Here is a 12,388-nt window from a genome sequence, read left to right on the forward strand (position 1 = left end):
TGGGCACCTGTAGTACACGAACAGTCCTTTGTGCGTGTTAATGCATGTTAATTTTTTCGACGACTCAACCAGCTCCAGCGTCATGTAAGCGGAGGTTAGATCCAGCTTGGTGAATGCCTTTCACCCTGCCAATGTCGCGAAAAGGACATCGGTTTTGGGTAGTGGGTACTGGTCCTGTAACGAGACTCGGTTCATCGTTACTTTGGAGTCACCGCAGATTCTGACTGTCATGTATTCAACCAGCATTGTAACCCATGTATAATCTGACCTAAGTTGTACACTGTGAGAACACTGACCACTAGGTGGGAGACACTCCTAACCTGGACCTTCAGGTATAAAAGGGGAAGCTCCACCCACTTTCATCACTTGAGTGCTAAGGAATAAAGGACAGGTCACAGACTGACCTTCTCTCAAGCGTGGGCCTCGTGTGCATTTATACTGTATAGTAAGGACGTATCAATGGCAACGAGAAACTGGGATTTAAACCACGTGAGCATGGCCACCAGCAGAACAGAGAAGAGGTACTATGTTAAGGAATAGTTGGGACAGAGATTCAACATTGTTAAAGCAGCACACAGTTCTCCAGGCAGACAAGCGCAGTCAGGCATGCCCCAACATGTAGTCGAACCCAGAGGGGGAGTTCGACAGAGACAATGGCAAGTTAAACGGCGATTCACGCCATTGCAAGGGACAATGCGGCCAGTAATGGGGCCATCAACACCTGTTAATGGCGCACTCAAGGACAGTCACGGGCAGTCAGGGACGATCGACTGGCAAGGGACCTTTTGTTTCCAACAGCAGCTCATGTTGGAGGTGTGGAGGCACACACTCAGCCAGAGTTTGCAGAGATGAGCAAAATACCTGCAGAAATTGCAGAAATGAACGCTGGGGGAAATCGCTGGAAGCTGAAGTTCAGCGAGTTCATGTGGAGCACGTATACAGTTCATACACCAGGACGCCACCGATAATGATGAAAGTGCTCCTCAATGGCATCCCAGTATCAATGGAGCTAGACATAGGGGCCAGCCAATCCCTGATGGGTATCAAACAGTTCGAAAAGTTGTGGGCGTCCAAGGCCAGGAGGCCAAAATTATTGCCGATTGACGCACAGCTACGGACTTACACAAAGCAGATCATTCCGGTGCTAGGCAACGCCACGGTAGTCATGACCCACAAAGATTCAGAGAACAGGTTGCCACTCTGGATTGTCCCAGGGGACGGTCCCGCACTACTGGGGAGGAGTTGGCTTGCTGTCATGAACTGGAAATGGGGCGATGTCAATGCAATTTCCTCTGTGGAGCGAGTATCATGCTCACAGATCCTGGACAAATTTGACTCATTATTTCAACCCGGCATCGGCACTTTCATGGGGCCAAGGTATGATTCACATAAACCCGGACGCCAGGCCAGTACTCTACAATGCCAGAGCGGTGCCGTACATGATGCGGGAAAAGATAGAAGGCAAATTGGACCGCCTGCTGAGCGAAGGCATCATCTCGCCAGTCGAATTCAGTGACTGGGCGAGCCCGATCATGCCGGTGCTCAAGGCGGATGGGTTGGTCAGGATATGTGGTGATTACAAGGCCACCATCAATCGGGTGTCACTCCAAGACCAGTACCCGCTACCGAGAGCGGAGGACCTCTTTGCGACGCTATCCGGTGGCAAACTTTTCTCAAAATTGGACCTGACCTCAGCTTACATGACCCAGGAGCTGGCGAGTGAGTCGAAGAAGCTGACCACCATCACAACACACAAGGGGTTGTTTGAGTACAACAGATGTCCGTTCGGGATTCGCTTGGCCGCCGCTATCTTCCAACGAAATATGGAAAGCCTCCTCAAGTCGATTCCAGGGACGGTGGTTTTTCAGGACGACATCCTCATCACGGGTTACGATACTGAAGAACACCTCCACAACCTGGACGAGGTGCTATGCAGACTGGACCGGGTAGGGCTGCGACTGAAAAAGGCGAAGTGCGTCTTCCTAGCTCCAGAGGTAGAATTCCTGGGGATGAGGGTAGCAGCAGACGGGATCAGCCCTACTGCGTCCAAGACGGAAGCGATCCAGAGAGCACCCAGACCCCGTAACACGACGGAGCTGCGTTCGTTCCTGGGGCTCCTGAACTATTTTGGTAACTTTCTTCCCAAATTGAGCACGCTGCTAGAGCCGCTACACGTGCTCCTACGCAAAGGTTGCGAATGGGTCTGGGGGGATAGCCAGGAAAGGGCTTTTAATAGAGCACGCAATTTGTTATGTTCCAACACTCTGTTAACACTATACGACCCTTGTAAGAAACTTGTGTTAATGTGCGATGTGTCGTCCTATGGTGTCGGGTGTGTGTTGCAGCATGTCAATGTCAAGGGTCAGTTACAGCCGGTAGCTTATGCCTCCAGAAGTCTGTCCCAGGCAGAAAGGGGCTACCGGATGGTAGAAAAGGAGGCGCTCGCATGTGTATATGCGGTAAAGAAAATGCACCAGTACCTGTTTGGCAGGAAATTTGAGCTGGAGACAGATCACAAATCCCTAACGTCCCTTTTGGCCGACAACAAGGCCATAAATGCAAACGCATCGGCCCGCATACAAAGGTGGGCACTCAAGTTAGCCGCCTATGACTATACAATTCGGCACGGACCGTTGGTCAGCGACAATGGCCCGTGCTTCACAAGCACCGAATTCCAGGACTTCATGGCAGGCAATGGAATTAACCATGTCAGAACGGCACTGTTCAAGCCGGCCTCAAACAGCCAGGCAGAACGAGCAGTGCAGATAATCAAACAGGGGATGCTCAGAATCCAAGGGGGTTCCCTACAAAGGCGCTTATTACGCCTCCTGTTGGCCTATAGATCCCGACTACACTCGCTCACAGGGGTTCCACCCGCAGAGCTGCTAATGAAAAGGACGCTCAAAACCCGGCTATCCCTTATTCACCCCACCATGAAAGAAATTGTCGAGAGCAGGCGCCAGCCACAACATGACTACCATGACAGGAATGCGAGGGCGCGATGTATTGATGTAAATTATCCTGTTTTTGTCCTCAACTATGCTGCAGGGCCCAAATGGCTCGCAGGCACTGTGATTGCCAAAGAGGGAAATAGGAATGTGGTAGTTAAACTTACCAATGGATAAATCTGCCGCAAACACGTGAATCAAACAAAAAGGAGGTTCAGCAACCCCATTGAAGAAGCAGAGGAAGAACACGATGTAGAGTTCACTCCACCAAAGGTGACCGCACACAGGAACCAAAGGGAGGAGAGCCCAATCACTGTGGGCAGTCTTGATAGGCCTGAGGCACCGTAAACAGCAGACACTCAGGCCAGCGCCCAACAACCGGAGCCCCAACTCAGGCGCTCTACAAGAGAGCGTAAACCACCAGAGAGACTCAACCTGTGATCCCAATAAGACTTTGGGGGAGGTGATGTCATGTATTCAACCAGCATTGTAACCCATGTATAATCTGACCTAAGTTGTACACTGTGAGAACACTGACCACTAGGTGGGAGACACTCCTAACCTGGACCTTCAGGTATAAGAGGGGAAGCTCCACCTACCTTCATCACTTGAGTGCCAAGGAATAAAGGACAGGTCACAGACTGACCTTCTCTCAAACATGGGCCTCGTGTGCATTTATACTGTATAGTAAGGACGTATCACTGACCGTGCCATCGCAGTTTAGTATCGGAACAATCGGGCTGGCCCACTCATTGAACTAGACTGGCGATATGATTCCCTCGCGTTGAAGTCTTTCCAATTCGATCTCCACTTTCTCCCTCATCATGTAGGGGACCGCTCAAGCCTTGTGATGAACGGGCCTGCCTTGCGGACTAAGTGGATCTGTACTTTGGCGCCTGTGAAGTTGCCGATGCCTGGTTCAAATAAAGATGGGAACTTGCTCAGTACTTGAGCACAAGAAGCATTGTCCACTGACGTCTTTCCAGTTCCACCGAATTTTCCCCATACAGCTTCTGCCAAGCAGTGTTGGCCCATCGTCTAGTACAATCCACAGTGGCAGCTCGTGTGCCTCTCTATCATAGGATACTTTTACATTCGCACTGCCAATAACTGGTATCAGTTCCTTGGTGTAAGTGCACAGCTTTATCTGAATCGGGCTCAGCTTGGGTCTTTGTGCTTCGTTGTTGCCCCACAGCCTTTTAAATGCCTTCTGGCTCATAATTGACTGACTTGCCCCCGTGTCCAGCTCCATGAATACAGGAACGCCATTTAATTTGAGTTTTATCACTTTTTGTGGAGAGGGTGTGCACCCGCACAATGCTCCCTCGGGCTGAGTTGCCTCTCTAGCTTGTCCTTTGTGATCCACACTGTATCGGGACAGGGAAAAATTTAGAATTCAGCAGAGGAGGACTAAGGAGGAGGGGGAAAATAGAGTATGAAAGTAAGCTTGCAGGGAACATAAAAACTGACTGCAAAAGCTTCTATTGATATGTGAAGAGAAAAAGATTAGTGAAGACTAATGTAGGTCCCTTGCAGTCAGAATCAGGTGAATTCATAACGGGGAACAAGGAAATGGCAGACAAATTGAACAAATACTTTGGCTCTGTCTTCACTAAGGAAGACACAAATAACCTCCCGAAAATATTAGGGGACCGGGGGTCTAGCGAGATGGGGGAACTGAGGGAAATCCTTATCAGTCAGGAAATAGTGTTAGGGAAATTGAAGGGACTGAAGGCCGATAAATCCCCAGGGCCTGATAGCCTGATACTTAAGGAAGTGGCTCTTGAAATAGTAGATGCATTGGTGGTCATTTTCCAACATTCCATGGACTCTGGATCAGTTCCTATGGATTGGAGGGTAGCTAATGTAACCCCACTTTTTAAAAAAGGAGGGGGAGAGAAAACAGGTAATTATAGACCAGTTAGCCTGATATCGGTGGTGGGGAAAATGCTGGAATCAATTATTAAAGATGTAATAGCAGCGCATCTGGAAAGCCATGACAGGATCGGTCCAAGTCAGCATGGATTTATGAAAAGGAAATCATGCTTGACAAATCTTCTGGGGTTTTTTGAGGATGTAACTAGTAGAGTGGATAAGGGAGAACCAGTGGATGTGGTGTATTTGGACTTTCAATAGGCTTTTGACAAGGTCCCACACAAGAGATTAGTGTGCAAAATTAAAGCACATGGTATTGGACGTAATATACTGAAGTGGATAGAGAACTGGTTGGTAGACAGGAAGCAAAGAGTGGGAATAAACAGGTCCTTTTCAGAATGGCAGGCAGTGACTGGTGGGGTGCCGCAGGGCTCAGTGCTGGGACCCCAGCTATTTACAATTTACATTAATGATTTAGACGAAAGAATTGAAGGTAATATCTCCAGGTTTGCAGATGACACTAAGCTGAGTGGCAGTGCGAGCTGCAAGGAGGATGCTACGAGGCTGCAGGGGGACTTGGACAGGTTAGGTGAGTGGACAAATGCATGGCAGATGCAGTATAATGTGGATAAGTGTGAGGTTATCCACTTTGGTGGCAAAAACAGGAAGGCAGATTATTATCTGAATGGTGACAGATTAGTGAAAAGGGAGGTGCAAAGAGACCTGGGTGTCATGATACATCAGTCATTGAAGGTAGGCATGCAGGTACTACAGGCAGTAAAGAAAGCAAATAGCATGCTGGCCTTCATAGCGAGGGGATTTGAGTATAGAAACAGGGAGGTCTTACTGCAGTTGTACAGGGCCTTGGTGAGAACACACTTTGAGTATTGTGTGCAGTTTTGGTCTCCTAATCTGAGGAAGGACATGCTTGCTATTGAGGGAATGCAGCGAAGGTTCACCAGACTGATTCCTGGGATGGCAGGACTGACATATGAGGAAAGACTGGATCAGCTAGGCTTATACTCACTGGAATTTGGAAGAATGAGAGGGGATCTCATGAAAACTTATAAAATTCTGACGGGACTGGACAGGTTAGATGCAGGTAGAATGTTCCCGATGTTGGGGAAGTCCAGAACCAGGGGTCACAGTCTAAAGATAAGGGGTAAACCATATAGGACTGAGATGAGGAGAACCTTTTTCACCCAGAGAGTTGTGAACCTGTGGAATTCTCTGCCACAGAAAGTTGTTGAGTCCAGTTCATTGGACATATTCAAAAGGAAGTTAGATATGGTCCTTACGGCTAAAGGGATCAGGGGGTATGGAAAGAAGGCAGGGGTGGGGTACTGAGGTTGCATGATCAGCCATGATCATATTGAATGGTGGTGCTGGCTCGAAGGGCCAGTCTCACCAAGTCCTGCACCTATTTTTTGTGTTTCTATGTTTCTTCTGCCGACTCTACTGCCACGTTGTGAGTCGCAATACGTTTGCACATTCGCTGGAGGTGGCCCCTTTTTCTGCAGCCTTTGCACGCATAGTCTTTAAATCGGCATTGATGGGCCCCATGATTACCCCCGGAACACCAGCATTGTGTTAATGATTTTGCATTTACACCCCTTGGCGGCATAGCAGCAGCAGGCATATAGGCTCTGCTCTGTATAGTTCTTATTAGTTCAACAGTTCTGCCTGCAATCGGCATTATTTTATGTACAGTACTTACCAATGAGCTCCGATTCTGGTAGAAGGTCATCTGTATTGTATAGCGAATTAGTTCAGTCAGCTCATCATATGTCTTATCCTTGGCCTTCATGGGTGCCAGCAAGTCCCTGACGAGGCGGTAGACCTCGGGCCCACAACTGGTCAGCAGTATAGCCTTGCGCTTCTCCACCAATGTGTCTGTCTCCCCTGCCAGGTCGTTTGCCACGAAAAATTGCTCGAGTCTTTCCATGAAGGCATCCCAATTATCACCCGCTGCGAAGTCTTTTAGTGTGCCAAAGGTAGGCATAATTGCGTGAAAGTCCGTATTCTCGTCGGCAGTTATTACGTGCAATTACCATTGAATAACTCCACGAGGCCTTGTACTGTGAGCAAGAGCTGTGTGACTTCAGTCCATTTACGATGACTGCAACGTGAGGAGCAGCATGGCTGGCTGCCTTTTATATCCCCTGCACACCAGGGCAAGAAACCCCTGGGCCTCCAACAGCAGCGCCCTCAGGTGGTACATCGTACATCGTTATATAGTGAATACAAAGAGTTGCATACATGACACCTTTGTTCTAGACTTCCCAGCCAGGGAAACATCCTCCCCGCATCCAGTCTATCCAGCCCAGTCAGAATTTTATATGTTTCAATGAGATCCCCTTTCATTCTTCTAAACTCTAGTGAATACAGGCCTAGCTGACCCAATCTCTCCTCATACGACAGTCCTGCCATCCAAGGAATCAGTCTGGTGAACCATCGCTGCATGACCTCTATGGCAAGTGTATCCTTTCTTAGGTAAGGAGACCAAAACTGCACACAATACTCCAGATGCAGTCTCACCAAGCCACTGTATAACTGTAGTAAGACATCCTTGCTCCTGTACTCAAATCCTCGCGCAGGATGTGAGCCTCATTGAAGCTGCCCGGACATTTGGCATCCATTGCCAAAATTACCTGGTTGTGGTCGACAACTAGTTGAACCTTCAGGGAGTGAAATCCTTTTCTGTTGCGAAAAAGCTCTGGGTCCTGAGAAGGTGCCCGCATGACGATGTGAGTACGGTGTATTGCTCCCTACACCTTGCGGAACTTAGCAATGCGGTGGAATGCTCCAGCCCTGTCAGTCTGAGCCTCTGTGGTCACGGGGAAGCTGATAAAGTCCATCCTACACGCGTACAAAGCCTCTGTGACCTGTCTAATGCAGCAATGTGTGGCATGGTGAGACAGAGGGAAAATGTCGACCGCGAAGACCCGAAAGGAACTGGACGCGTAGAACGACAGTGCCGCGGTGACCTTGACCTCGACGGACAGTGATGTCCTGAAGGTGCTGGCAGGCTGCAGATCTGCCCTGATGAGCTGGCATATCTCACTGATAACCACTTTGTGGAAGCGCAGTCTCTGAAGGTAGGTATTCTCGGATACCGTCTCTCCCTGTAAGTGCACGGTTTGTATGGTCTGGACCGCCTCCTCAGTCTGGCACATCTTAAATTGGGCACATAGTGATGTGCATTAGTGTTGTGCCATTTGCACTCTGCAGCATCTGCGTTATAATCGATGCAGGCTGAGAAATGGCTGGCCCCATTCCAATAAAAGTATAATGCCGATTGTTCACAAGCAATAAATTTCAACACTAAAAGACACATACAGTAAAACCCAATCATCCACAATGTGAAAAGATGTCTGTTCAGATGGTCACTTCACCTGAGAAGAACTCCAGACTCAATCCAAACTCCCCCGAAGTTGAAGCAGCCTTTTCAATGAAGCGACCTGAGATTTGAAAAATGGCACCCACACCGCTGTGATTAGTTCAGAACAGTTCCACTTTTTCAGAGTGGTGTTTTGGGCGAGCGATATTGTGGGCAAGATGTGTGCAAGGTGGTGAAAGTGACGCTGGGCGATATACTGGGTGTTAGTTTCGGCAAATTTGATCTTTATGACAAAAAAAAGTGGGCAGTCGGTATTATTAAATCTCAACGTTAATTATGTGCCGAAAGTAACGCTGTGCAATATTATGGCCGTTGGTTTTGTACATTCTGATGATTCCGCCCAAAAAAAGTGGGCGGGCGGTATTTTTCCCCGGCGTTATGTATATGTCGAAAGTAATGCTCAGCAATAAGTGTCTGAAAAATGGCCGTCAGTTTCCATTTTGTGGCTAAATGGATGATATCTGGGCGTTACACCTCATTTCAGCGTTAAAATGGACGTTAAGTGGGCGTTATGCATGCAAAAATATTGGAAAATCTAGCCCATTTAAATTTTAAAGAGCAAGTTATAATTACGTCATTAAGTTATTTCACAGCAAAAAATTATACTGCATTCCACAAAATAAGTTTTGAAACACTGAAAGCAGCACTGTCAGCAACCATATTACTGAACAGTGCGACTCAGCCCCTTTCAGTTTAGTGAAGTTACAGCTTACTGGTTTCTGCGCAGGTTATTTATGAAAGTCTGCCCTTCAGATTAACCTACTAATCGTTGCAGTGCACACAGTTTAGTCAATCTGTAGTGCTTTTATGGTATAATTATTGTCTAGATCCATCAAAATGTCTCAGGATAGATTGAAAGCTCTTCTGTGATTCCGTTATCAGCTATTTTTCGAATGTCAGTTAAGTATATGCCTTATGTAAATGTTTAAAAAATAAATTTCACAATGTACATGAGTTTTTTGATGCGAATATAAGTTTTTATTTCCCTTACAGCTTACATTCCGACTCCAATCTACTTCGGGGCTGTGATTGACACAACTTGCATGCTTTGGCAACAGGAATGTGGTGTGATTGGCTCCTGCTGGGAATACGATGTTACATCATTCAGATTTGTTTACTTTGGACTGGCAGCAGGCCTCAAGTTTGTCGGCTTTATTTTTATCTTTCTAGCCTGGTACTCAATCAAACATAAAGAAGACCACTTGCAAAGGTGGAGATGGAAAGCCTCACCCATAAGCACTGTCAGTGAGCTGATCAGTAACCCAGGGACCCAGCACAACTATGCACAGGCTCGATCATGTCCTACCTTTCAAACAAGGTCTGAACACAGTGAAACCCTAACCCGGTCTGAACCAGTCCAGCATGTAGCACAGACATTTCCTGAGACACTCCAGGAAGCAGTAAAATACACAGCCCTGAACACACTGGATGATACGACAGTTGACATTTAGATGATTTCATATATACCATCTTAGGGATTTAGTTGTCGAACACAAATACTGATGGCTGTTTTGAATTTCAGTTCTTTAACAAAAGCACCCTTTGGGAAGTTTCTCCAGGTAAACAACAAAACCTGTGCCTTTTTAATTTAAAGAAGTGGCACACAATGACCAATACGAACACAGATTAAAGTATCAACCGCAGCATGCTGGAGGGCTGGATACCTCAACGAGATTAGAATTCTCAGCTACCTTGTATTATTTTTAATCTTATAGACTGACCATTTGCACTCATGGCTGAGTCAATTTAAAGTTGGTATTTGGAGGAATAAGAAACAGAGATAATTAGTGAACAAGCAGAGAGATGAAAATAGCATAAATGTAAGTGAGCAATTTTGTTTTGACAAGCTTCCATTTAATTTTTTAACTAAACACTATTATTTGTTCAAAATGATGTGTTTAGAAATCTCTTCTTGTTCAAGTTACAAGATCCAGTGGGGTATTTTAACTTGGTTCTGGGACATAAAACTGCCATTGAGATATATTCAAAAAGGAGTTAGATGAAGTCCTTACTACTAGGGGGATCAAGGGGTACGGCAAGAAAGCAGGAATGGGGTACTGAAGTTGCATGTTCAGCCATGAACTCATTGAATGGCGGTGCAGGCTCGAAGGGCCGAATGGCCTACTCCTGCACCTATTTTCTATGTTTCTATGAGATGGGCCGCTCATTACAGAACCTGCCCGTTTGTCACCTCTATAAGGGGCAAGCAGCATAATGCTCAGGTGGCAAGTTGAAAATCTACCCAAATGTCTCATAAATTATGTGCAGATGACCATTTTTTTAACATCTTGAGAAACATTTTTCAAGACAGTAAGTTATGACACCTTGTGAAGGTAAAACAAAAAAATTGCAATTGCAGGATACTTGAAGAAAAAGTTATCAGATTTTGACAGATCCGCTGTGTATTTGCAGCAGTTTCTGTTTTTATTTTCGATATCTGTAACCTTGATGTTCCTGGATCTTGTGCCTTTGTCACGCAGAGGCCACATGGGTAGGAGGCTGAAATTCCAGATCTTGCCAATGCCCACTTTTGATAGCCTAGTAGGAGGTGGCAGTAATAACCCAGTTCTGAGAAGCAGCACTTATGCTCAGAATAGAGAGTCAAACCTGTAGGGGCTGAAATTGCCCTCAGTGAGAAATTGGGGAGGGCACTTAAAACTAGGCGGAAATTTACTGGGTGCTGTTGGAGGCGGGATCGGGTCGGGTGCAGGGCGGTGTACATCACCGCCACATGGCCGTGCCATGACGCGCTGATACATCGCAACGTCCCTCCCCTTCACTTAAATTGGAGGGATGCTGCAAGGCCTAATGAGGCCTTCGTGGAGCACACTGGGCCACCAGGCAGGGGTTTGGCCGGGCTGGTGGCCATTGTCGGGCCGATTCAGGAGTCAGCCAACAATTAAAACAAAATGGCGACCGCAGCAGTGCTCCCTCCCCTTTAAGGGCAACTTCACACCTTGTGAAGCTGTCGGGGGAACCAACCAGCGCCGGTCGTGCTCCCACGGGGAAATTTCCCCCTCGGGGCGGGAAAGGGGTGGCCGCCGGGTGGTAAGGGGTCGGCATACGGGCGACAACGGGTCAGAGTGCCGGGCAGGGCACGGCGGAAACCCGGGGCCCGGAGGAAACCCGTCGCCCCCAGCCTGGGATGGGTCGGCTCTGCCCCCGGTCGGAAAGGCCTTGCTACCCCATTATCGCCTGTTTTTCTGAAGGATAATTCCCCCCCCCCCCCCCAGTAATCTCCAACACACAGCATTAGTGCGGCAACACTCAGTACTGCCATTAACGTTCCCTTTAAGCTGCATGGCCGTCTCGAGGTCCTGTGCAGCCATTGAGCCCAATGCAAAATACTGCACAGGCACAGAAATGTTGGTCCGAAAATTGCAGTCAGAGGGTTCCTTCGGACGAGCGCCTCTGACCCCCAAAGAATCTACGAAAATACCTGGTGGTCCCAGGGGAACATAGAATTCCAGTCTGAGGACTTCATTCGGTGCGCAGCGTACAGGAAGATGTCTTCCATGTACGTAAGTCTAGATTGGAATCACGTGGGCCTGGACCACCAATCACTATGTAGTATTCTCACTGACAATAATGGGAGCTCTGTTTGTACGGGCTCCCATTACTATTAATGAGAATACCTCCCTAAAACAAGAAACATAGCGTAATAAATAAAAAAAACACCTCACATATTTAAATTTAATTGAAATTAAATGTAATAAATGTTTTAGAAAAAAAATATTTTTTGAAATTTTTTTTAATGTGTTTTAATAAGGTTAAAAATACACTTACTTTAATGGACAGGATTTTTAATATAAAAATGAATTATTAAATTCCGCAACTTCAGGATTTGGTGCAGGTGAAGTTGCAGCCAGTCATTGACAACATCCGCAACAGGCTGCACTGTGCCCCCCAACCCCCTCCCCGCTCCCTGCCACACACAGCCGGCAATCTGTGTAATCAGCCAAATCATTGAAACTGACGAAAACTCTTGATGCTTTTCTGCACCTAAACTAAACGTTAGACACAGAGGGATTAGGTATAACTAGGCTTTTAACAGCGTTATTACTGCTAAACAAATGTTCAGGGCCTAGAAAACTAATCTTAATTTTGTGCAGTGTGAAATTTGTCCATTTTAATAAAAATTAAAATTTTTAAAGAAACTTAACTT

General features: G+C 46.9%; 1 protein-coding gene across 2 annotated transcripts in view; it reads left to right on the top strand.

Annotated features, from left to right (window-relative positions):
* Positions 1-10,077, top strand: part of slco5a1 (solute carrier organic anion transporter family member 5A1) — a 315,264-nt gene extending 305,187 nt beyond the window's left edge. Inside the window, exon 9 of one of the 2 annotated variants that reach the window (XM_070891311.1) lies at positions 9,217-10,077. In XM_070891311.1, the coding sequence (XP_070747412.1) occupies positions 9,217-9,674 (458 nt within the window). In that variant the 3' untranslated portion in view covers positions 9,675-10,077. The remainder of the gene's footprint in view (positions 1-9,216) is intronic. The other variant, XM_070891326.1, reaches the window with a different exon arrangement.
* Positions 10,078-12,388: the final 2,311 nt, after the last annotated feature.

The sequence above is a fragment of the Pristiophorus japonicus genome, chromosome 1 (assembly GCF_044704955.1).
Source record: "Pristiophorus japonicus isolate sPriJap1 chromosome 1, sPriJap1.hap1, whole genome shotgun sequence".
Taxonomy (NCBI): Eukaryota; Metazoa; Chordata; class Chondrichthyes; family Pristiophoridae; genus Pristiophorus; species Pristiophorus japonicus.